The 27,605-nt window shown below is 46.4% G+C and overlaps 1 protein-coding gene across 1 annotated transcript in view; it reads right to left on the reverse strand.

Annotated features, from left to right (window-relative positions):
- The window catches only part of PGS1 (phosphatidylglycerophosphate synthase 1), a 630,645-nt gene extending 605,193 nt beyond the window's left edge, over positions 1–25,452 (reverse strand). Inside the window, exon 1 of the mRNA XM_069655241.1 lies at positions 25,310–25,452. Coding sequence (XP_069511342.1) covers positions 25,310–25,401 — 92 coding nt within the window. The 5' untranslated portion in view covers positions 25,402–25,452. The remainder of the gene's footprint in view (positions 1–25,309) is intronic.
- Positions 25,453–27,605: the final 2,153 nt, after the last annotated feature.

A 27,605-nucleotide genomic window follows, 5' to 3' on the forward strand; every position in this document is an offset into this window, starting at 1 on the left:
CATCTGTAACACCTCCTCTGACTAAATTCTTCGTTTCTCACCATCTACGGTTTAGTTTTGTGTGTGGATGGCAAAATATTCTATCCAACCTAGTTGGTATTGGATTTGTAAAGCGCACTGAGAGGAGGCATCAAGACGCCAACTCATCAAAGACAACACCACCAATCCTGACCGACAGGAAAGCCTATCTTGGCAATAACGTGGTCTTCAGCCTGAATCGAAAACTCCATATATTGGTATTGTTCTTCCCACAGCCTTGGCTGGCAGCTTCGTTTGAACCATATTCAGGTCTGTTATTGGTTTTTTCCCAGACACGGTTAATGATTTCTGGTACCTTTTCTCTAAAGTGTTCATGCACTTGTTGGTATGCTCTACTTTGGCTATCCAAAGCACCTCATCTAATGTCGGTTGACTTTTTGACCATAATTGTTCTCTTACCTTGCTATCGCTACACTTCAACATGAATTGGTCCCATAATCTATACCCTGTGTACCAAAGTTGTATGTTCTAGCAAATCCCTCATGGCTGTAATAAACTGTTCTACCATCTCTCCTTTTCCAGTGACCGTTTACCAAATTGGTACCTTTCTAGAATTATGCTTCCTTTTTTGGTAATGTCTATCCAGCTTGATAATGCATTTTCTTGTATTCATTTAAATGAACAGCTTCTTGAGAGAAATACAGTCAAATCCTACTTTTCTTGAATGGCAGTTCCTGTTCAAGGCATAAGTAAATATTTTTTTTCAATGCTATAACTTTACCCGCACACTGCCTGGGCATAGTGCTTGATTTATTTATTTTCTCCACCTGTTCCATGCAATCGGTGTGTCTCCCGGTGATGGAAGAAACGTCATACGTTGTGTGGCTTATTGTCAGTCCCAATGCCTTTGATAATTAATGGTTGTGAGACCTGGGATGTATTTGGTGGATAGCTTTTATCTTTATTCTTGTCTGAGAGATAAGTATCTTTCCCAGTAGTTTTTTCACTTTTGTGCTTCGTTTCATTATTCCTTTTGTTTATTGTATTAATTATTTAGTTTATTTGACCAAGGACTCGATGGGCAGTATCTTTGTTGCCAGGAGACCATACAGTCCTATGGTTTCGTTGCAACGTGAGGTCATTTGCTTGTTATGTTGAGCCTTTTACAGAGGTACTTTCCTCTACCGCAGTTGTGGCCATTTGATACATGCAGGGTCATAATTAAAGTATCTATAACCTTCAATTCATGCTGCTTACTGGCCTCATTTGTCAGTGGCTAAAACACTCCACCAACATGTCTACGAGGGAAGGGGTTGGCTCCATGCCGCAAAGCCATGCTCCAAGCTCCTCACCGGTGGGGATGGGTTTGCTTGTTGCCAGCGAAGCAAGTAAACTCCAGAACTGGCAAGGTTCTTCTACTAGGTTGATTAGACGGATCAGCTTTATACAATCCCATTACCACCATGTCATCTCCCAGCTTCCACCTTCAAATACTCTCACGTTCCACCCGCACTCACCTGAAGCTGACACCTTCATTCTGGTTCTATATGATATGGCATTTATAACGCGCCTATACACAAGTGTTTCAAGGGCGACGAGACAAGGGGGGGGGACAAGGGGAGGACAGACAACGATCCTACTAGGTCAAGTGTCATTCAAATCGTGCAAGTGCATGGGAAGGGGGGAAAAGGAAAAGGTACGCGGCGGAAGGGAGAGGGGAAAGTGCAGTACATTGGAAAAAGTGGAATAAATAAGACTAAATAACGGCCAGCTGGTGGTAAGTGCAAGGAAGTGCAGACAAAAGTGCTAGTGGGGACTGTAGGGATGCATAACGGTCCCCAGGTGCAGGGGTTGCCAGGGAGGCAGTGCAAGTGGGCAAATTGACGGGGCCTAAGCCAGAGATCAGAAAGGGTGGCCAGGTAACCCGAGCAGTTTCAGTCAGAAAATCAGCAGGGGAGAGAAAGCAGAGGCAAAGAGGAAAGTTTTGAGGTGCTTCCGGAACCGGAGATGGTTCTCCTCGAGTTTCAGGGAGGCAGGAAGGCTGTTGCAGAGAGAAGTCCCAGCCGAAGAGAGTAATGTTCCACCAACTCGTTGCTTGGAGAAGCGACTGACACTCAGGGAGTTGGAGGCCGATGAGCGAAGAGCTCGAGAAGGAAGAGAGAGTTGAAGGTATTGCGGTCCCAGACCCCAGAAGGCCTTGTGTACAATGCAGAGGGTTTTGAACCTAATCCTCGCAGCCACTGGGAGCCAGTGCAGAGATTTCAGTCCTGGAGAGGCAGTGCAAGTGGGCAAATTGACGGGGCCTAGGCCAGAGATCAGAGAGGGTGGCCAGGTAACCCGAGCAGTTTCAGTCAGAAAATCAGCAGGGGAGAAGGGGAGAGAAAGCAGAGGCAAAGAGGAAAGTTTTGAGGTGCTTCCGGAACCGGAGATGGTTCTCCTCGAGTTTCAGGGAGGAAGGAAGGCTGTTGCAGAGAGAGGTCCCAGCCGAAGAGAGTAATGTTCCACCAACCCGTTGCTTGGAGAAGCGACTGACACTCAGGGAGTTGGAGGCGGATGAGTGAAGAGCTCGAGAAGGAAGATATTTAGGAAGAGAGTTGAAGGTATTGCGGTCCCAGACCCCAGAAGGCCTTGTGTACAATGCAGAGGGTTTTGAACTTAATCCTCGCAGCCACTGGGGGCCAGTGCAGAGATTTCAGTCCTGGAGAGAAACGATCCCTGGGCTTGAGGCCAAGGACAAGTCTTGCAGTCCTGTTCTGGATAAGTTGCAGAGAGCGGAGGGTAGAGGCAGGTAGATTTAGATAGAGGCTGTTACAATAGTCCAGCTTAGAGAGAACCAGGGCACTGGAGACAGTGAGCTTCTGGGGGAAGGAGAGGAAAGGAAGAATACCTCTAAGGAGGTGCAGCTGGTAGTGTGACTTCTTAGAGACGTCAGAGATGTGAGGGAAGAAGGAGAGAGCAGAGTCGAAGATGACCCTGAGGTTTTAGCCTTACAGGTGGGAGAAGGAAGAGGGCCAAGAGAGGCCGGCCAGAGAGCTGCAGGGAAGGAGGGAGTGGGTGTGCCGATGAGTAGAGTCTCAGTCTTACTGGCATTAAGGCAGAGGTCCTTGGCAGCACACCACTCCTGGATGGCAGACAGACAGTCAGAGATGAGGGAAGGAGAGGAGGAGGCCGAGGGTAGTCTGAAAAGGAGCTGGGTATCGTCCGCATTGCACTGAAATTTGGGACAGAGAGCGGCGATGCGGTGGGCAAGGAGTGCCAGGTATTGGTTGAACAGCCAGGGAGAGAGGTTGGATCCCTGGGGGACATCACAGGTAGAGAAAAAGATGTCGGAGAGGTAGGACCTGGGAGGGTCGGGTGGAGAGGAAAGAAGTCAGCCATTCATTTTCATTCCATCCATTCAAGCATGCCGCAATAAGTAAACTTAAATCACACAAATGTCTGGCATGGCAGGAGACGTGAAAACTTTCATGTGATGAATTGGATTCTGGTCCGCATGAGTACCAGGAATAGTAGGGGTAAAGCGGCCCACTCAGCCTTCACACGTCTACAAACCAAAACACAACGCAATGATAAAAGTAAAACATGGAGAGTTAAGCGATATACCCCCTTTGCCTTTTGTGATAGAGTGGACAGAGGGAAGGCTATACTCTTAATAGGGGTGTGAAGGTGATCCTGTAGTAACCCAAACAACACAGTATTACAGTCCAAAATAAAAGGGATGGGGAATGTCCAATCAAGGATGTATATATATATAGAAATACATGCGCAAACACATACATACATACACACACACATTAAAACAAACAGACCATATAGCATAGGAAATACTGTACAATAACCACCCTAAAGGAAGAACAGAGAAGATTAGACAGACTGGAGAAAGTAGCACTCCGAGCATAGGTCCAGGGATGGTAGGGAATTCACTAGCCACATAGGATTTTGGTGCTGAAAATAGAAGCGATTGTGACCTAACCAGTCACCAGTCTCTGGGCAGTTCAGAGTCAACAGTACCTAGATTAAGTTCTTAGTGGGCTGACACAATCAGATCAGTGTCGAAAATAGATGCGAAGGTAATCAAAGTGGTGATCCTGGGTGTGACGATGTGCGATCAAGCTGGGTCAAGCTGTGGTTGTAACCCCTGGTTTTAGTCAGCATGTGACTGTCCAGTGATACGGTTCGGGTCCCAGCATTGAGCAGTCACTTCGGGCCTATTAGGTGATGAGGTTTAGCTAGGATACGATGCAGTGTTGAGCTGGTTGAAAGTGAAAGCGAAAGCGAGGTTCGATGTGAAGGAGGAGCGCAGCAACCAATGCCAGCAATTTCCCCCTTGCTCCAGGTGCGGTGAACATGGAGTGACAAGTTTGATGCAGTAGAACAGTGAGCTTCAGCAGGTCTGGTCCTCCGGTTGATGTGAGGCCCACTCGGGAGGAGTCTAGGATAGGATGGTTCTGTTCAGGGTCTGCTCTCCCAGCTCATGAGATTCCGGTTCAGTGGTAGGTCCTGATCCACAGCAGAGGTCACTCCAGCTATGCCCTGGGAGTGTGTAGGGAACAGATCTTTTATTCTGTCTTGGATGATTTCTTCCTAACCTCAGGCTGAGGGCTTTTGAAAGTGCAACTTTCCCAAGGAGGTCCGGTGAGATCTTCTGAACGAATCTGCAACCTTAAAGGATCCGAGAGGAACTGAGTTAATCTCAAGAAGAGGTGGGAGACCCCTTCTTCTAATGGCAAACGTCATCAGGTGATTGGACTAAAGCTAGCCTGCTTTAGTGGTCCAATCCCTGCTCTTGATCGGAGTGGACGTGGCCCTTCCGATGTCACACACAAAGTGTTTTGCTCCAGAGCAAGTGGAGGGGACAGGAAAGGGAGAGAGATGGGGAAAGTGAGAATCAAAATGGTGGAAGCCTTCTTCCATTGACCAGAGCCCTCCTATATTTCATAATCCTGCCCCTTCCCACTCAGAACAAAGGTCTATAGAGATGCCACACCCTGTTGTGAGGCGATCCGGCCCCAGGACCACTTCCTGCTCTGCGGCTGTCGTGGGCAGAGGGTGCTACCTGCCCTCACAAAGAGATCAAAGAGGAGGACCAGCGCTCCAGGAGTGGCGATCATAAGTAGTACCATGCAGTAAGCCTAAACTCAGGCACGGCTTAATTTTTTAGATTATCCGGCAACCATCATGGGTTACTTATGATCATTGTTGTTTGGGTACAGAGGTGCATATCTTAAATGCTGGCCCTGAACGGCAGAAGCTTCTCTGTTGCTGCTGCTGTCACATGTGACCTCTGGACCTGCTCAGCACCACGGGTAGAGCAGGCCACAGATACATACTAAGCTTTTGGCATGAAAGGGAATTACGATCAGCATATTGTCCTTTCTGAGATGGAACTAATTGCAACATTTTATTATTCAATAGAAATTTTTTAAAAACCAGGACTTCACACCCTTGCAAGATGGCAGTTCCTTGCATTCCAATACATAACAGGAAGGTACAGAATAGGTGCCAAACTGCTGGGCCAATCATGACAAAATCTATGCATAGTCCATACACGTACGACACCATTGCGCTAACCGGGCTTTAGCCAATGCTGGGTTATTGCTGACTGAACCTCAGTCCCCTACAGAGCCGTCATTAGCCTTACAGGACACATGGAAACTGTGTCTAGGGCAGCGCAGCCAGCACCTGTAAGAAGGCTTGGCAATTACTATTGTAGCACATGTTTTCTTATGCATGCACATTTGGATAACTGAAACTGATAAGACATTTCCAAATGAAATCACACACACAACTGCAATTACCAAAAAACCTGTGGCAGACAAAGTGAGTCACAGGTAGTTATGGTTAACAAAAGAAGGCACACACTGTAGAGAGAAAGAGGTAAAACCAGATCATTAAGGCTGACAAGAAATCAGGTCTTAGTTACAGACCGGAAATAATCAACGCCTGTATAGCAGGAGAGTGGGAGGAGAAGAGGGGACAGGAGACAACGGGGCTGCTAAGCAGCCATGAAGCGTCCGGGAGAGTTATGGCAGCCTTTAACATGAGGAGACGACTAGAGTGTGTGAAATGGCGATAGATGGCCTTGCACCACACTGGGTCAGGAATGCCCAGAGCCAAAAGTGAGACACAAAATAAAGCCCGTTTTGAAAGCTCTGTTTATATGCATGAGGTCTACTAGCTCAGTATACAGAAAAAAGGACGTCTGCGGTTCTCTACTTAGGCTATAGAAAATAAAGCTTCCATGATACCCTGTAACATGTGTCCAAAAGGATGTACATGTTGTCAGGGTGCTGTAGGTGATTGCAAGTAAACGCTATACGACCGTAGTATTGTAGTCCCAGAAATCAAAACTTCAATATTTCTACTACTAGAGGTTGGAAAGGGTCTGTTTACGAGGGTCGAAATCAGGATATGCCGACCGGAGCTAAAAGCTAGTCCCGAGTATTGTGCATCACTCAGTAAGCAGACGCTACCCCAGGGGGAACAAGGGAATAGTATACAGTGTGCCACACATCTAAAATCCATATAAGATGCACACTAAACCTTGTGTTCATTATATAGGACCATGTACCCTCCAGACGTCTTCTAATGTGTCCCATTACTGCTTCATGTACATTCCCACACAAAGTTAATGCCACATAGGTAGTTGGGGGCGGGAGGGGGAGGGGGAACGACGACACGTAGCTCTGGGTATATGCGATGTCAAGCTAACTGGGCTCCCAACCGGAGTTGCTTGGGCAGGCCAGAGCTCCGCCTCACATGAGTATGAGGGGAAACCCTTTGCTAGGTTATGAGGTCTGGTACAGTACAACGTCTAACATTTACATGGTTTCTTACAACTTCAGGATCTTCAAGAGGAGACGGCTCACGGCACGATCACAATCAGGGCACGATCACAATTTTGCACGGAGACCTGAAAAGATCGCTGTGGTGTGAAAGTTTTAGTTGGCCGGGACAGTGATAATGTGCACTCCTGGTTGCTAATGTAAATTTTGTGTTATCTGACAGAGAGGTTGTTGAAGGAGAACATGGAGAGTTATTTTGGTCTATCTTTGGTGTGTTAGTGTAGTGTGTATGGAAATTTAGCCTAGACAAACGGGTCTTAGAGTGGAGTACATTCCATTGTGTTCACATGTGTTGTTTTGCTGCTACAGTTGTGTGTTGAGATGTGGTGCCGGTTGGGAGGTTGAATGGTTTTGAGGTGTTTTTTGTTACTATACCATGCCCAGGTGACTCGAAGTCATCAACTAGGAGACACGATTTTTCACATTGGAAATATCACAGTTGTAGTAATTGACATTTATATAGTGCCTTTTCCCATTTGTATGACCTTGAAGCGTTTGGTGGTAGGAACGCCCTCAAGGACCGAAGTCCAGGTATGGGAACACTGTCAGAAAAGGCTTAGCAGGCGTGTGTGCATTTGGCCAACATTAGGAATTAGGTGGGCTGGGTAGGCTCCAGTAAGCAACCTAAGAGGTCAGGAATGTGGATGGGGGCTGAGGGAGGCCACAAGGGTACACTAGTGCAAAGGGCTCGCTATGTGTGAGCAGATGGTCACATTTATTTTTTAATATCAATCGAAACCATTATTTTTCCAGGTTTTATGCTATTTAAATGATGTTCGCTTAAGTCATTCTAGATCAGGTTTTAATATGGCAAGGAACACATTCAGGGGAATACAAAAATTAGTGCACTCCTAATCTGATTAATAATGAACGAGAATAAATCAAGGACAAATGTAAATTCAATTTTAGGTGCGGGGGAGGAACTAAGGTCCTGGCAATAGACCTCAATATATAACAAAACAAAGGAAGGAGAAGGTTCAGACTTTGAACCCTCGCGTCCCCTGCACACTATAGTGTGTTGGAAAAACCAACTACTGAAATCTCAAGACAGTTAATTCAATTTGTAAATAATAAAAAAGTCAAAAGCAAGTTTTGTAGAACACAACAATGTGTATATTTTGTATGAGGTTCCAAACAACCAATATCTCTTTTCAAAGGAAACACAACAAGTGAAAATAATCACAATCTTCTTGCAAAAAAACAACAATATGATGAAATGTTGTTAGTAGTCTGCTTTTCAGTTGGCGACGCGTTTCGAGGATAAGAGCCTCTTCTTCTCAGGCCTAAACAGACTATAAAACAAGTGTGTAAAAATAAGTATACAAAATGGTATATAGACACATTATATTTGCACATGCATGTTCAAGGATAAGTAATTTACAATTTTATAAGAAACAATAGTTCGTATCTGACATTATTACCAGACCATGGATACTTAATCATGCACTGGTATTAACGTTCACTATGACTGGTATTACATACATTCCCAATGACTGCGGTACAACTTGAAGTGGTTTATATCCTAGATATCATAGTTAGCCAGCGATGTCCCTAAAGACGGGCTTAAGCACTGTGTGGGTGGAGGTCTCAAAGTCGCCCCCAATCGTACAACCCCAATGGTGACATTAAGATAAGGAAAAAAGTAGAAATGAACATATGATTTACCTGATAGTATAAAGAGAGTGATGAAGAAAATACAATGACGGCCACTCCAAAAACGGAGGGGCTGTAGGTGCGTGCGTCGAGATGCGGGTGACTGCTGCACATCAGTCTCGGTGTTGATTGACCAAGTCAATAGTTCCTAATAGCTCAATCTGAAACAATAGCAAATGTAGTATAAAGCGGCTGAGAGGTTATAATCGCGTGCACCCTTAAGCAACATCTCAAAAGGTATATTCTAGTTTACATAAGTCACTCCCTAAGGAGCTGAAAGACTTGCCATATTGTATGGTCAAAAAACGAATTATAAAAAAACGAATTATGAAGACAGAAATGTCAACTTGGGCTTAAAGTAAACGTAAAGAGCATGAAATCGCAGGAAGCTAATTTAGAATGCTAAATAGAATACTAGATAAAATACAAACCTAGAAAATGAAGCCAAAATAAGTCAGGTATAGATAGACCCGGGCTGTGAGCCAGAAAAACCATATTATAGATACGGAGAACAGGAACTCTCTGTAAATAGACTCAGACAACGAGCAGTGCACTGGTCTCCACACTGTAGGAGGAAAGTGTAGAATGAAGTAAAGAGGTATTCTAAATCTGCGCGTCCAGAAAATATGAAGAATAACATCTCCATATGGGGATCTCTATCTATCGTAGAAGCGATAGCTCTTACCTGAAGCCGTGCGGTCAGGAAAGTGAAGCTGACTTCGCAACAAGGCATCGGCGGATGTTACCATGGTAACGTGCTGGGCCCTAATGAACAAACAGCACGTCGTGTACGTGCATCTGATTGTCCAATCACGAAGCTTAGGGTGGTAGAAACCAATGTATGGACAGCAACTTCCAGAATGGAAAGCCTGTCCGCCATATTTAAACATCTGAAAACACGTAAATGTTAAGGTCAGAGTCCTATAAGGTAAGCGCGAATTACCCCGAATAACCCTCAATACAACAAACCTCAGAGGTGAGGCAGAATTCATAATTGCACTGCTTGTTGTCCGAGTCTATTTACAGAGAGTTCCTGTTCTCCGTATCTATAATATGGTTTTTCTGGCTCACAGCCCGGTTCTTGACCTATCTATACCTGACTTATTTTGGCTTCATTTTCTAGGTTTGTTTTTTATCTAGTATTCTATATTAGCTTCCTGCGATTTCATGCTCTTTACGTTTACTTTAATAGGTATAAGACCAAGTTGACATTTCTGTCTTCATAATTCGTTTTTTTATAATTCGTTTTTTGACCATACATTATGGCTAGTCTTTCAGCTCCTGAGGGAGTGACTTATGTAAACTAGAATATACCTTTTGAGATGTTGCTTAAGGGTGCACGCGATTATAACCTCTCAGCCGCTTTATACTACATTTGCTATTGTTTCAGATTGAGCTATTAGGAACTATTGAATTGGTCAAATCAACACCGAGACTGATGTGTAGCAGTCACCCGCATCTCGACGCACGCACCTACAGCCCCTCCGTTTTTGGAGTGGCTGTCATTGTATTTTCTTCATCACTCTCTTTATACTATCAGGTAAATCATATGTTAATTTCTACTTTTTTCCTTATCTTAATGTCACCATTGGGGTTGTACGATTCGGGGCGACTGAGACCTCCACCCACACAATGCTTAAGCCCGTCTTTAGGGACATCGCTGGCTAACTATGATATCTAGGATATAAACCACTTCAAGTTGTACCGTAGTCATTGGGAATGTATGTAATACCAGTCATAGTGAACGTTAATACCAGTGCATGATTAAGTATCCATGGTCTTGTAATAACGTCAGATACGAACTATTGTTTCTTATAAAATTGTAAATTACTTATCCTTGAACATGCGTGTGCAAATATAATGTGTCTATATACCATTTCTATACTTATTTTTACACACTTGTTTTATAGTCCGTTTAGGCCTGAGAAGAAGAGGCTCTTATCCTCGAAACGCATCGCCAACTGTAAAGCAGACTACTAACAACATTTCATCATATTGTTGTTTTTTTGCAAGAAGATTGTGATTATTTTCACTTGTTGTGTTTCCTTTGAAAAGAGATATTGGTTGTTTGGAACCTCATACAAAATATACACTTGTTGTGTTCTACAAAACTTGCTTTTGACTTTTTATTATTTACAAATTGAATTAACTGTCTTGAGTTTTCAGTAGTTGGTTTTTCCAACACACTATAGTGTGCAGGGGACGGGAGGGTTCAAAGTCTGAACGTTCTCCTTCCTTTGTTAAGGAACACATTCAGGGCCCGCATTTTGTAGTCTGTTACCCGTGGCTTACCATCTGACTCCACATGAAATGATGTTCTGGTAAAATGCAACTAGACACACAATGAACAAAGCCAACCACACACCACAGCCACATCATTAACATGCTGGCAACTACCAACAGAAATGTGCATTTCGACCTTGAATCCTAGCATGGTCACAAGCAATGTGGTGCCACGATTTGCTTTAAAAAATGACACGAGAACACATGGCCGCAAGCATGTTAGTCCTGCCTCCGCACAGCCTCTGCAGCTAGTCCCCATTATTTAAAGAGTTAGCACCCCGAAGTTTCGGTCCAGTTCCACCACTTCTCATGCACCACCAGAAAAAGGTGAAAATCTGACCTCCACTACACGAGACCTCATCAATAACTCTACAATTGTATATAGTAATACCATATTCAACCACCGAGAGTCCGCAGACAAACTAGAGATACAGCTCTGCCAACAACCAAGTAATGCCTGAGCCATGAAAGGGGTAAAACATGCACCTAAAGGAAGCAGGATCCCTGCAAGGGGATGAGCAGGAGCACCCATATATCACATCAGGAGCTGAGTGGGCAATATAGCAGAAAATACTCTGCGCTACTCTTCAGGGAAGAGGGGGGGGATCTCTGAGTGGAAGAGTAAAACGTGCACCAAAAGAAGCAGGAACCCTGCAAAAGGATGAGCAGGAGCACCCATATAACACATCAGGAGCTGAGTGGGCAATATAGCAGAAAATACTCTGCGCTACTCTTCAGGGAAGAGGGGGGGGATCTCTGAGTGGAAGAGTAAAACGTGCACCAAAAGAAGCAGGAACCCTGGATGAGCAGGAGCACCCATATATCACATCAGGAGCTGGGTGGGCAATATAGCAGAGAATACTAAGCAATACTCTTCGGGGAAGAGGGGGGATCTCTGAGTGGGGGAGTTACACATGCACCTAAAGGAAGCAGGATCCCTGCAAGGGGATGAGCAGGAGCACCCATATATCACATCAGGAGCTGGGTGGGCAATATAGCAGAGAATACTAAGCACTACTCTTCAGGGAAGAGGGGGGGATCTCTGAGTGGGGTGGGGGGGTAAAACATGCACCTAAAGAAGCAGGAACCCTGTAAGAGGATGAGCAGGAGCACCCATATATCACATCAGGAGCTGAGTGGGCAATATAGCAGAAAATACTCTGCGCTACTCTTCAGGGAAGAGGGGGGGGATCTCTGAGTGGAAGAGTAAAACGTGCACCAAAAGAAGCAGGAACCCTGGATGAGCAGGAGCACCCATATATCACATCAGGAGCTGGGTGGGCAATATAGCAGAGAATACTAAGCAATACTCTTCGGGGAAGAGGGGGGGATCTCTGAGTGGGGGAGTTACACATGCACCTAAAGGAAGCAGGAACCCTGCAAGAGGAGGAGCAGGAGCACCCATATATCAAATCAGGAGCTGGGTGGGCAATATAGCAGAGAATAATCTGCGCTACTCTTCAGGGAAGAGGGGGATCTCTGAGTGGGGGAGTAAAACATGCCCCTAAAGAAGCAGGAACCCTGCAAGGGGATGAGCAGGAGCACCCATATATCACATCAGGAGCTGGGTGGGCAATATAGCAGAGAATACTAAGCACTACTCTTCAGGGAAGAGGGGGGGATCTCTGAGTGGGGTGGGGGGGTAAAACATGCACCTAAAGAAGCAGGAACCCTGTAAGAGGATGAGCAGGAGCACCCATATATCACATCAGGAGCTGGGTGGGCAATATAGCAGAGAATACTCCGCGCTACTCTTCAGGGAAGAGGGGGGATCTCTGAGTGGCGCAGAGCAAGCAGAAGGGTAAACGGACAACTTCACAGTACTCCCAATTTGTATTTAATTTGCTTTGGGGCTAAGTGGATGCAGGCCTCAAAATGTACACTCGCCACTAGCCATTGGTGAGGGATAACGGACTCTTGCGGAGTAAAAATTGTGTGCATGCAGAGAATGGAGGGGGCGAGTGACTTTATCCCTGGCTGGTAGGTTGCAGCTTGAAATGTTTACCCCTGCATGCAAGTCCCTGGCCTCACTTTGCACGGCACCAAAGGAGACGATGGCACAGGTGTTCACTTTGAAGGAACATGACACAAGGCATTCTTTGCAGTACAAAAGCTGTAGTGGAGCCACTTGCAACGGAGACCAATGGGATACAAAAATCAAGGAGCAACTCCAACAGGGGATTGTGGCCCAAGTGCTGGGCATGGCCTAAAGAAGGAGCATGCGGCTTTGGTAAGAGCTGCTTGCCTCAAACAATAAATACGAGACCCTGCAAACATGTATTTGGTGTCACTTCGACATTATCACATTTCTAATTCCAGTCTACATACGGTCTCTCAAGCTCTACTTTCAAATAATCGCTGTCTCCCTCACTCAGTCTACAGACAGTTCAACTAGGGAATATATCACATACATCATGTAAATAAAAATAAAAAATAAAAAATCACCAAAGCACGGATTCAGGGACAGCTTAATAGGTTTACTTAAGTGGTCATTTAGGGTTTGAACTCCACTGTTGGTATACTTTCTTTGTTCTGTCATGCAGAGGCCCAGATTTTCAACGTACACAGAATTGTCCGTGTTGGGAGTCTATAGTCACTTAAGAAATTAAATGTATACAATAAGCACAACATATGTAGATGTAAGGGCAATCAGACAATGGCCCGATTAGCTAAACTAGTAGTAACTAATCATATCATTTAGTTTGAAAAATATACTTTTAATCCATATGTTATTTTTCAGATATTTGACTTATAGATTGCAAACAACACAAAGCACTAAAAGGAACATCATAAAAGAAAACAGTACATATAGGTAAATGCAGTTGAAACAAATTATTTAGTTGGTGTAGAAATACAACATGAAGAGGAAAACCAAACTCAGTAATAATAGTATTATCTTACATGTCAGGTTAGGGAATATCGCACAGGATTTTTGTGGTTAAACTAAGGAATATGCAGTTAAGAGAAGCTCAGTTTCGAAAAATGTAATATTTGGAAGTATAAATCATTCTAATCAGTAGGTAGTAATATTTTTTGACATGTTGCTTAAAGAGTTAATCAGTGCCCACACCAATTCCAGAGTGCTGGTATACGCTTTAGAACGATTCAACAAAATCAGATGCTTAAATGGCGTGTTAGGATCGACGTATGGAAACGTTTCAGCGTATGGAAAGAATAAAGACGCCTTCCTTGTTGTGTGTCCCTCCTATGTGCATTGCCCTTTTAAGAAAATGAGCTCCTGCATGCACGTGCCTCAGAACGGCTGCAGACTGCAACAATGGAACTCCTGTCTCAGTCTCTCATTTTGAGCCTGCAGGCTCACACCATGGGATCATGGTCCTGCAGGCCCACACAGTGTGATCACAGTCCTGTTGATCTGCGCCCCCCGGATCGGCATGGTGCCCTGGGCCCACCCAGGCCACCCTAGATCCGAGATGCTCCCGGCATTCATGGTGCGCCCGGCACCCGGGCGCGTGTCCCCACGGCCTACCATAGTCCCGCCCTTGAACCAAGTAAGTCCATGTGATCCCGGCAACCCAGCACCGTGCCGACAACCTCTGCACTAATGGGGCGGACTAAATCCTATCGGTAGGAAAATCTGACAGCAGTTGTAATGTCATTTTTTGCCAGCCTATGCAGGGGTAGGAACATTTGACCGGGTAGGAAAATCTGAATGTAAAAACTGACGTTACACCGGGCCCCATAACATTCCTCAGGACCAACAGTGTTTAAGACCCTGCACAAAAATAAATCCTTACTAAGTAGCTATATTATCTAAAGATTGCCCGGAAGAAACCAAGCACGGAACAATAGAGCAAGAAGACTTGCCATGCAATGGTGGCGAAAGGGGGTAAATCACTTGTAATCAAAAAAGTTATATTTATATTTTGTTCAATGGCATCACACTACCGTTGCTCTTCATTTTATTTCTCTGAACACTCGAACAGTAACATTTCTTCAAACCACAAGCAATATATACTCATTCATTTGGACAGGTTCAGCCATTGGACGTGAGCTTTCCTACATGTGCGGAACACAGCTTTGTGTTTCCCAGCACATATTCCGTTCTTTCCGCCTTTATTCACTATTGAAAACTCGTGGGAGTTCGAGTGTGCCTTTTCAAGCTCTTGAACCACCTTAAGGTAACAACGTGTTGGCTGCTTATTCGGGGGACGAGGAGGTCCATTAGGTGCCATGGCTCAGGAGCAGTTTTGGTGAGAAATGTGTTGCGCACACATTTATTTTGGGGGCAGGAAATGTGTTACAACACAATATTAGGAACATTAGCAATGCGTTTCATTTGGATAGATCTGTGACGAATAGCCATGCGTCACATCTAGACAGCATTGTGAAGATTAGCCATGGGTCACATCTAGGTAGAATTGTGAAGATTAGCCATGCGTCACATCTAGGTAGAATTGTGAAGATTAGCCATGTGTCACATCTAGGGAGAATTGTGAAGATTAGCATTGCGTGTCATTTGGATAGATCTGTGAAGAATAGCCATGCGTCACATCTAGACAGAATTGTGAAGATTAGCCATGGGTCACATCTAGGTAGAATTGTGAAGATTAGCCATGCGTCACATCTAGGTAGAATTGTGAAGATTAGCCATGTGTCACATCTAGGGAGAATTGTGAAGATTAGCCATGCGTCACATCTAGACAGAATTGTGAAGATTAGCCATGCGTCATATCTAGACAGAATTGTGAAGATTAGCCATGCGTCACATCTAGACAGAATTGTGAAGATTAGCATTGCGTTTCATTTGGATAGATCTGTGAAGAATAGCCATGCGTCACATCTAGACAGAATTGTGAAGATTAGCCATGGGTCACATCTAGGGAGAATTGTGAAGATTAGCCATGCGTCACATCTAGGGAGAATTGTGAAGATAGCCATGCGTCACATCTAGGGAGAATTGTGAAGATTAGCCATGCGTCACATCTAGACAGAATTGTGAAGATTAGCCATGGGTCACATCTAGGGAGAATTGTGAAGATTAGCCATGCGTCACATCTAGACAGAATTGTGAAGATTAGCCATGCGTCACATCTAGGTAGAATTGTGAAGATTAGCCATGCGTCACATCTAGACAGAATTGTGAAGATTAGCCATGCGTCACATCTAGACAGAATTGTGAAGATTAGCCATGCGTCACATCTAGGTAGAATTGTGAAGATTAGCCATGCGTCACATCTAGACAGAATTGTGAAGATTAGCCATGCGTCACATCTAGACAGAATTGTGAAGATTAGCCATGCGTCACATCTAGGTAGAATTGTGAAGATTAGCCATGCGTCACATCTAGACAGAATTGTGAAGATTAGCCATGCGTCACATCTAGGTAGAATTGTGAAGATTAGCCATGGGTCACATCTAGGGAGAATTGTGAAGATTAGCCATGCGTCACATCTAGGGAGAATTGTGAAGATTAGCCATGCGTCACATCTAGACAGAATTGTGAAGATTAGCCATGCGTCACATCTAGACAGAATTGTGAAGATTAGCCATGCGTCACATCTAGACAGAATTGTGAAGATTAGCCATGGGTCATATCTAGGTAGAATTGTGACGATTAGCCATGCATCACATCTAGGGAGAATTGTGAAGATTAGCCATGCAATACATCTAGATAGAATTGTGACGATTAGCCACGTTGGTCTCTGATCACGGCATGCTGCCCTTATCTGCCTGGGAATTGATGCCATGAACTCCTTCCCCCGGGGCACAGTATCAAGTATGCTTGGGTTGGACTTGCTCATCTTTCACTCGCAGACATGCACTACGCTCTCCAATCAGATGAGCTCCCAAGCACTCTTAGCTCTTGGAAGGGACACTAATACAATATAATTCAGCAATTCAACCCATAAACTACGACAGGAATAACAATCCACCCACTATAAACAATTACCCGTGACCTGAAAAATGGGCCCACTGGCACTTATAACCGAGCTTCAGCAAAGGACTGACTATGTTCCATCTCAAGGGAATACGCTCTGAATCAGGCGACGAATCTGGCAAGGCAAGCTCCTTCAAGTGCTGGAGGATGGAAGAAAAACAGTTCGACCCCATTTATAAAATACAGATTTATTCTCATACAATGTAAATATTTAGTGGTATGAAGACAAAGGGCCTCATTACGAGGTATGCCGGTAAGGGAAAAATGATGCCGGTATGTAAATATCGGCATCATTTAACGTTCCGTAGCATTCTGACCCACAAACACGGTATTAACGGCACCGTTATTTACTGTGCCGCAAATAGCGGCATAGGCACGTACAAGCGCCTCTTCAGGCAGGAAATATCGGCATGCCGGTAATAGGTGCCAATTACAACCCACGCAAACATGCAAATACCGGCATCGCGAACCCGGTAATAATGGGCTGCATGATGCCGGCAAAACAGGCATTGCGGACCACCCGCAAACAGCAACCAAGATACAAGGCAGCTGCCACAGGTGCACACAATCCCTACAGGTGGAGTCAAAGGAGGCTGTGCCAGTATGAACTGAGCACACCCACACACCACAACCCCCCCACAGGTGTAGGCAATGTAGAGTGGCCCAGTACAAAAGGAGCACACCTACACACCACACCCCTTCCTACACCAAAATGCTACCACTAGCATTTGCAATCATGGCGCAGGAGGACATGCCTATACTGCTACAACTACAGCAACAACAACAACAACAACTACAGCAGCAAGAACAGGCAGCACAGAGGAGACGCAGGAGGAGAAGGAGGGTGAGACAGGGCCAGCAATAACCACCAGCGCAGCCACCAGCGCCTCGCAGGCAGCCACCAATCCCTTGCACCAGACCCAGCCCATTCAACCTAACCCCTGAGCAGATCCACACCCTGTACCGGTTGGACCGTGACACCATCACCACCATAGTGGACATGATACAGAACGACATTGCCAGCCACATACAAATACACACTTCCATCCCCCCACTACTGAAGGTGGTGTCTGTGCTACACTTCCTGGCCACAGGCACCTACCAACACACAGTGGGCCAGCTGCATGGCATTTCACAACCACTATTCTCACGCATGCTGAACCAAGTGCTGGATGCCTTCCTGAAGCACGCAAGCACCCACATATCCCTACCACGGACTGCCCAGGAGATAGCCGAAACCAAAGTAGGCTTCCATGCACTGGCAGGCATGCCCAATTGTGTTGGTGCCATCGAATGCACCCATGTGGATTTGGTAGTCCCCCATGCCATAGAGGCGGTGTACCGCAATCGCAAGCAATACCACTCCATCAATGTGCAAATGGTATGTGACTCCACCAAGATCATCACCCATTGCTGCGCCCGATTTCCTGGATCTACACATGATGCCATGGTACTGCGCAACTCCACGCTACCCCGTCACATGGAGCAACATGCCGGACCACGTGCCTGGCTGTCGGTGAGTTGCACAACAGGCCCATGGCCATGCTGTGGGGTACTCATGTGTGCGGATGCAGAAGCGGGGGGCTACTGCACCCGGGTGGGAAAGGGAGGGTATACTTCACCAGGGTGGGAAAGGGGGGGATGCTTCACCAGGGTGGGAAAGGGGGGGTTAATAGTACACCTGGGTGGCAATAGCCAGTGAGTGGAGAATTAATGCAGAGCTAAACACTCCTCACCTGACCCAGCCAAACGGTACATGACACTTCACTGGGCCACATATCACAAGTAATGCATATCGATGAGAACAAGTAAGAGGCACAACCAGGCCACCCTGGTGATGGCAAGTAATGCATGAAATGAATGAACAGGATGGCAAGTGTGGCAATGTGGGCAGTGTGACCATGCATAGTAAATAATGAACAGCATGAATTGGAGTCAAAACATTGTTGCACTACCACAGCATATCTGCCTCAGCATGCATGATTACACCCTGCATCATCTATTGAACGCCATCCAGACTACCACACCTCATGACAGTATAGATTGCACCTAGATACCATTTTTTCATGCTTACAGGGACATGTGCATGGCCACACCAAATAGCTGCCGCCATGACTGTGCTGCCTGAATGTGGCAGTTCAGAGTGACACACACCTATTTGAATCTGCTTGCAGGTGATGGAGGATATCCCTTGAGGCCGTGGCTACTCACCCCGGTGCGTAACCCGCAGAACATCCATGAGGAGGAGTACAATCGTGTGCACACCCGTACCCGTGTTGTGATTGAGCAGACCTTTGGCCTGTTGAAGGGGCGGTTCTGCTGCCTCAGCAGGTCTGGTGGGGCACTCCTATATAGGCCGGAGAAGGTGGCACAGATCACCATGGCCTGTGTCATGCTGCACAATATGTGCGTCTGAAGGAATGTAACACTGCCACCTCACATTCACAGGCATGGCCTGGGTGAGGATGAAGGGGATGGAGACAGAGGCGAAGGAGTCCCCCTGCCAGTACGTGCTGCACGGGATAGACATGCTGTACGCCAATGCAAAATATACACAATCCATAGAACGCATGGACGACGTGAGTAATGTGTCTACGACACACTGAATCAGGACATGCACACCTTGATGTTCCCAATTGGCCCACTGTACACCAAACAAAATGAATGCACATGTCTGAAAAGAATGAAGTCCAAACAAGGATATGCTTGCACACTACGGTGTATTTCAATCAAACGTGATGTGGCGGACAGAATACCCTCAAAACACCCCTGTGAACTCCCTCTCCCACCCCACAAACCCTCAAAATACCCCTGTGAACTCCCTCTCCCACCCCACAAACCCTCAAAACACCCCTGTGAACTCCCTCTACCACCCCACAGATGCAAAGTGTCCCCATATGTGCAACGAACAGTGCTCCCTTCCCCAATGTGGTTCTCCACAATGTCATTGTCCGTGCATTCACTTCTTCGGAAGTTTTGGTTCGGGGGGTGCCATGGCCGACCGTCGTGCGCTCCTCCTCATCAGACGCACTGGACTGGATTGCGACGAGGTGGTAGGGGTAGTTGTTGCGGAAGTATCTTTTGTCAATCGACTGTCTGTGGCAAGGTGTGGCCGCTGCATCTGAGCGTTACCTGCAAGGAGGGCCTCTGTCAGTGACCCCATGCACTCCCTGAAGGCACGCGTATGTGCCTCCACTGCAGCAGTATTGGCTGCAATAGCCGTTACAATGGCACTCATGGCCTCTTTCCCTGCTTCTACCTGCTGGTGCATGATTTGGAGCATGGACTCCTGCCGGGCCTCTACCCTTGTCAGGCGGGACTCCAACGAGGTGTCGTCCGCAGGTGTGCTGGTTGCTGGCCGGGTGGAGGAATGCAGAGTGGTGGCTTGTAGAGTGGTGGCTGGCAGGGTGGTGGCTGGCAGGGTGGTGGCTGGCCGGGTGGAGGAATGCAGAGTGGTGGCTTGTAGAGTGGTGGCTGGCAGGGTGGTGGCTTGTAGAGTGGTGGCTGGCAGGGTGGTGGCTGGCAGGGTGGTGGCTGGCCGGGTGGAGGAATGCAGAGTGGTGGCTTGTAGAGTGGTGGCTGGCAAGGTGGTGGCTGGCAGGGTGGTGGCTGGCAGGGTGGTGGAAGGCGCCTGCGCGGAGCCCTCGTCCGGGGCACTGTCCTCAAACAGCGCATAGTCTGATTCCCCGAGGTCGGAGTCATGTAGACAGGGATCACTGAGGCAATCCGACTCCGCAAGAGGTTGGGGGCTGGCAATGTGGCTTGTGGTGGGTGTGCCAGACGTCAAATCTGCATCATCTTCCACCTCTGTGGACACAACGTCCCTGGTGGCTGGCGGCACGGCTCCCACTGTTGTGGTTCTCTGTTGTTGTACAGTGGGTGCAGGTGTCCCCTGCAGGGTTGGTGCCTTGCGTGGCACACTGGCTTTGGCAGATGTCATTTCCTTGGCCTGGTGGGTTGTGGTGGCCCTGGTCCCCTTGCGTGCACTGGACGTGCTTGCACCCCTGTCCAGTGGTCCACCTTCATCATCAGTGCCTGGGGGATAGAAGAGATGCAGGTCATCAGTGATGTTGTCAAATGGAAGCTATGATGAATTGCGGTGGGATATGTTCATGCATTCAGCCATCATTTCATTTCTGGGTTGTTGCTTTAGGTATGTGGGGAATCAATGCATGGCTGGTGGGGTAGCATTAGTTTGGTCTCTGTGTGGTGGGTGCATGGGCATGGTTGGGTCATGTGGCACCTCTGTTGGGATTGGGGTCGTCACTCAGCCTCCATGTGGTGCAGGGAGTGACAATGATTATTCTATGGATATGTTGATGCATCACCTTGCCCATTCTAACTTCCCCATCAGTTGGGCCACATCATGTGTCGTAATACGTGGTTGTGATGGTACACTCACCTTCCTCTGTGGTGATTGCTGCGCCGGCCTCCTGATCTCCCATCCCCTCAATGGATTCAGGGTCGATGAAACCACTTGCCGTCTCCTCCCATGGCATCAATTTGACTGGGGAGTGTGGGCCACCGCCTGTCCCATTGCGGCATTCCGGTTCTCCGACAGGATCCTCCGGACACAGAGGCGGAGGTCGTCCCAGCGCTTCCGGCAGTCACGCACACTCTTTGGGGTGCTCCCCACTGCTGACACCCTCTGAGCAACCTCAAGCCAGACCTCTTTTTTGCGGGTTTGGGCCGCATGCTTTAGGTCTGTGCTGCGGATTATGTCAGCATGCTCTTCCAGGGTGTTGGCGAGCATGGTGAGCTCAGCGTCCGAGAAACGCTGCTTCCTCTTCCTCTGTGTGGATTTCCTGCTGGCCTTGGACATGATGATGCTATTCTGACACACAACGACACGGGAGGAGTGGTGGTTGTGGAGGATTGCAACGGATTGTGTTTTTAAAGATGGCTGCCGGCCCATTTCCCGTTCCTGCGCGATGACGTAATTTCCGGGTTCGGTTTTGCGAACACGGTGATTCCATGCCGGAGTTACCATGCCGGTTTTTAGTGGTTCATTGAAGGCGGTTACGGAGTGGACGCAAGCCAAAATGCCGGTATAGGGGGGTTGGTGGGCCGTTACCGGGATGGCGGTTTTTCCACTACCGGCATGGGGGGACGCGTGTGCTCGCGCACTCGTGATCGGCCGCTGTTAGCGGGTTCTTGAGTGCACGGACACGCACTTCCCGCCATGCCGGTAATTGAGCCGGATTTTCCGGGCAACTCGTAATGAGGCCCAAAACATTAACAAAGAAATCCAATCAACTGCTAATCTGTACTAACTTTTCCTGTATCAACTCTACTCCATCACACATACTGTTTCACACACATTCATAATACTCCTTAACTGTGCACATCATATATCAGTCATGTGTCATGCAAAACCTTTTAACAAAATATTCAGAAGCTGTATTCACATTCCATATTCATATTGGTGTGTCTTGTTCTGTAACAGAAGTTATAGTATATATGATGTGTACAGTTAAGGAGTATTATGAATGTGTGCGAAAGAGTATGTGTGATGGAGTAGAGTCAATACAGGAAAAGTTAGTACAGATTAGCACTTGATTGGATTTCTTTGTTAAGGTTTTGTTTTGTCTTGATACCACTAAATATTTACAGTCCATGAGAACACATTTATATATTTTTGTAAAACTGTTTTTCTTCCGTCCTCCCGCTCTTGGTCCATATTCTTTGTGTATATATATTGCCTGCCTGGGGGACCAAGAGCATACCAGGTACCCTTTATTTTTTATGAAGCTTCTGCAAGTGACATCGAGCTGCTGCCGCCTGCCATCAATACTCTCAACGCACACCAGATCAGGAACACTATCCCCTGCTGCATGTAACGAGCCAGTTCAGACACACCACTTACACCATGGCCTGATCTGTTGCTTGACCTTCAGGCATACCGAGTACCGGTCTTCATACCTAGGATGTACTCATATGTCCGATAGAACAGAACTGAAGTAAATGCACACTGAGAAGGTGTCGTCCTATAAGCAATCGACATACCCAACAAGTCACAGGGATGACCACAGTGGCTGTTGCTGGTCCCTGGGTCCACAGAACACCATTCATCAAATCTAGATAGGACTCGTAAGTCTGATAGAACCGAACTGGACGCAACTGTACAATGAGAAGGTATCTTCCTAATAAACAATGGCAGGCTCAACGGGACGACAATAGGCAAGCAATTTGCTTAACCCAATAAAGATTAGGAATAGGGCCACTCAACACTGATGACACTGCCAAGCAGGGAAAGACAAACTCAAGTCCGGTAATCAGAACAAACTCTGCGCTAGTCTGAGAATCTCTCCCGGCGGACCAATGCTCCAAACCTCTAGAATAGATATGGTTAGCTCAGTGGGCACTGGAAGGTAATCTGAAATAGGGTTTTCCCACCAATCCGCAGACACTCAATCTCTCCTCTACACCAACAAACAATAGAATGCAACTATACCCCTCTCCCCCGATCAATTTCGGCCTAGCTGCACATATGCCTACACACCGCAACAGACTTTAGAAGGCAGCTATACCCCACAAAAAGAATCAGCCTAGCTGCACACATAATCTCATACACAAACTCCACCACCAGAATGCAAACTCGGAGGTCAACGGCCTTGCTTCATCCATTCTACTGACCTCACACGACCACCACAGCTAGCATTAGAATGCAGCTACACACCACGTAAACCGCACTGGCTGCACACATACTGAGTGCACACAAGCACTATTTACTACCCTACTCTCTCCACTGACCTAGACTAAGGTCCCCAAGGGCGTTCAACCCAAAGCCTTTGCGATCATATCAATGGTACATAAGGCGCTATCTGGGTTGAGATCGTAACAAAACGAAATTATGCTGGCAAACTGCAGAACAAAGGCAAAATCTCTTATGAGTATGCTGAAGAACTTTGTAACGACCAATTAGGGCTACAACCTGATTGGGGTGGTTACACAGTATCACCAAAAACTAGTTGCGACGATAGAGTGCTCCTTCCAGAATTTGGATAAATTAGCTGATGGGTTGGAAGGGTTGATATAGCGTAGAGTACACTCTTGGGCCCATCCATGGCAACCCCTAGACAAGCCATCGGCATAGAGTTGGGATTAAGCTAAATTTAGCACTTTAATTAAACTAAAAAGAGGCATGATGTACTTAAAGATATTGGCATCGGAAGGTGATACAATCTTGGAAACAATAAAAAAAAGAGGATCCAAGAAGACTCTTGTAAAAGCTTGAGGAGATTCAAGGAGTTGAAGGAGATTTTTTTTTAAAGAACTAGATTAGATGCCGGTTTGCTCGGAGGGATTAGGGGCGTTAAGGGCTGAATTGAAGAAGAATGCCTCAAATTGGGACTGGGTATGCAACCATGACCATGTGATTAGCATGAACTCCCTTGAGGATTATGTGAAAGTCTGCTGTACGTATGTACACACACACACACACACACCCCTCTTTCCGGATCCTAAATTTGGTAGGATCTTTATGCAGATAAGGCTTAATAAATTGCCGGTTTTAGAGGTTTCAGCAAAATGGCATCACATACGTAAAGAGAAGAGAATATGCAGATTGTGTGTGTATGGACCATATGGAAATTGAATCCCTTAGCATGTTTTAACAAGATGCCCTTTAATGCGAAATTATTACCACCATTATTACAGGCATTTTGCTGAAGGTTTTCAAGAAATAATGGGAGAAATGTTTTGGCTACATGGAATAAGTGGACTAGGTCTAGGGAGAGCAATAGCATTAATCCAGTTATGGTTGACTTTTGAGAAAGAAGTAGTGGCACAGGAAATGAAAAAGCAAATTACGATATGTGAGACTGTACGAGAGGGATATGATGAAATGGTTTAATATGTGACACTGAGATATGTGGATATTAAGGATGTGTTCAATTATACTATGTTATAAAGAATGAATTGATAATTTTATGAAATAAGTGTATGGCTTAATAGATATGTAAACAGTTTTATATAATGTTGGTACATGTGAAATGTTCAAGGAACTAAAAGAAAACAAATAAAAAATAAGGCGCTATACAAACGCACAATAACATATCATAACAGACTGGTGTCCTACCGTATTATTAACGGCGAACGCGTTTAAAAAATAAATCCATATATAACTATATATTTCAGTGGTGATTACTTGCAATATATGCACAACTGACAATTGCCAACCCAAGTGTTTATTTACCCGACTAGCACGAGGAACATACCATAAAAGTGCCTGCCGCTGTCATCAGCCAAACACAATAATAACTAGTATTGTCAAATCCATCCGTTTTGGCTTGTGAATTGGTTGTTAAAGAGGGAGATGTCAGTAAGTAATGGATGGATTACTTACTGGTAATCTTCAGTACCGCCTTCTAGTGGAAAAACATTAACGAAACTCTTGGCCAATCGGTGTCGATAATTAACAAGGCAGAGGACCATTTCATCATCAAATGGGCGGAGCAACAGTTTGCGGGGGAGGAGTATAAGCAACCTGGTTGGAGGGTGCACGCAGCTACAACACATGCAGGGACCGCCACTAGTTTTCGCTGGGCTGTTTTCATCTCTCCCCTTCTCCCTCCGTGCCTCCTTAAACTGCAGCCCACCCTCGTGATTGATTGTCCCGACCACCTTAAGTACTGCTGCCTCTCACCTCTTGCTCCTCTCCCGGCATACACTCTGCACCAGGCGGCCAAGCAGTGCGGGAAGCGCGAGCCCGGGGAGCCAGCGCCGGTATAAAGTCATGTTTTCCTAGGAGTCGGGAAATCCTATCCCTGCCGACTGAGCATGCGTAGTATGTCCGCGCATGCTCAGTAAGTAATTATTAGGGCAGGCTTTTCTGACAACGTCCATGTACCCTGCGTACCCGCAGCCTCCGCGTGGGGTGGCAAGGACAAGTCACAGCGCCACTCCCCATCATCGCTGCCCTCAGCCTCGGCTATTATGGCAGCCATGGCACTGCCTATGCTCCGAGCACTCCCGTTATTGTACACTAAGATGATTCTCGGTCTACCACGTGCACGGTGCACTGCTGCTCGTCGCCTGACTAGGACTCTCTTCAGATCTGGATACGTATTACCCTCTCTGCACTACTGCCACCCCCTAAGTAGTTAAATGCAGTTGTGGAAATGCAAAAGAAATTGGTGGGGGATCCCACAAGGGCCGGGCTGGGGGCGGAGTTTTGAGGGGCAGTGCCTGAGGAAACAGGGTTAAGGGGGGCGGAGCTGGCAGTTGACCTCCGATCAAAGGAAATGGCCAAAATAATAGTTTAAAACGGCACTATTTCTTTCATGCTGCTTCTATTCCAAACTATATATCAATTCCACTTTAAACCACTCCCATGACACTGGTGATGAGTTATTTCACTATGCGGATAATAGTTTTGACCATTGTTGCTGAGTAAATATTCTTTAAAATGCACAATTTGCATTCCATTTTATTAAAAAAAACCTTCCCCTTAGTTTTTGTTCAAACACAGTGATTTCTGTTCGCCATAAGCAACGTTTTCCTTTACTTGAACCACACACAGTGCAGCTTCGGGTGGCTGTGTCGTGGGTGATGTTAATAGGGGTATTTATTTATGCAAGGTTTGTCGGGAAACTATATTTATTTATTTATTTGTGCAATGTTTGTTGGATACAGGTATCCGACAAATAGATGCATAATCCGGGTCCATGTATCCGACAAACATTGCATAAATAAATAAATCGGTCGTGGCTGCGGTCCGGGTCAAGGCTGAGGACTGTACCTTCCTCTTGTGACCTCTTGCATGGGGTCACCAGAGGAAGTTACAGTTTGCTTGCAGGCACTTTTTTATTTTTTTCTTCTCCTTAGCACACAGCAGGGGTTTGAGGGGCTGACTCTGGCAGGATCCCGAGATCCGGCTACACATCTGGTGCCGGATCCGGCAAGAGCCGGCCCAATGACCAGCGCCGGTTAAATGTTATTGCCGGGTGCCCCAAGAGGGCTTCATCCCCTTAGCCTGCCCGCTCCGAAGCAATGCCTGCATGCATTGCAGCCAGTGCTTTAAGTGGGCCGGGACCGAGCCCCGGCAGTCTCCATAAAGTAGAGCTGAGCCAGGGCTCAGCCGGCCCTCCCTCTCCCTCTTTACCCCCCCGCCGAAACCTCGATAGAACAGTTGCCTGCCGCCATAATGCAGATAGGGAGGAGCAGCTGTGGCAAGCACTTCTGTCAGTCACAGCTGCAGGAAAAGCAAACTGTTACTTCCTCTTGTGACCCAGTGCAAAGGGTCCCAATAGGAAGTTACAGTCCTCAGCCACAACCTGGCTTATTATTTTATTTCTGCAATGTTTGTCGGATACATGGACCCGGAATATTTATTTATTTATGCACTGTTTATCGGATATCTGTATCCGACAAACAGTGCATAAATAAATAAATACTCCTATAACATTGAAACTATCCTACAGGATGCAGCCACCCAACTGCTTTCAGAGGGGAGCTGTGCCAGGTGTGGTACAAGTAAACGAAAACGTTGCTTATGGCGAACAAAAATCAGCAGGTTTTAAGAATGAGGTTGCAGGACAAGCCCTCGGTTTAAACGAATGCCCCGATGCATTCTGGTGGGTGAAGCCTAGATTAATACCCACGAAACGACCTTGAAAATGTACTACCACTTTGAAAGCCAGATCTGAACTACAATATCCCGTTTTTGGGCGAAGAGAGTTAATTGCCCCTCAGGTGTTTTCTATTCCGCTCTCCATCTCACTGGACCACCCATGATCACTCATTTTCTTTAACCACTCAGATATTTTTTTAGTAAGCCTCACTCACCACATACTGCTGGCATTTGTGGGTCTGTATGCATAATGGTAAAGCAAAACTACACGTCCCAGAGTCCAAAGCGATGTCTTCGAAAAATCCAGGACTGGCTGATAGTGACGTTCTCCCACATCCGTCTGGTTAGGGTAGTGTGGGCCAAAGCGGGG

The sequence above is a fragment of the Ambystoma mexicanum genome, chromosome 3q (genome assembly GCF_040938575.1).
Source record: "Ambystoma mexicanum isolate Mex_15411 chromosome 3q, UKY_AmexF1_1, whole genome shotgun sequence".
In the NCBI taxonomy this organism is placed as follows: Eukaryota; Metazoa; Chordata; class Amphibia; order Caudata; family Ambystomatidae; genus Ambystoma; species Ambystoma mexicanum.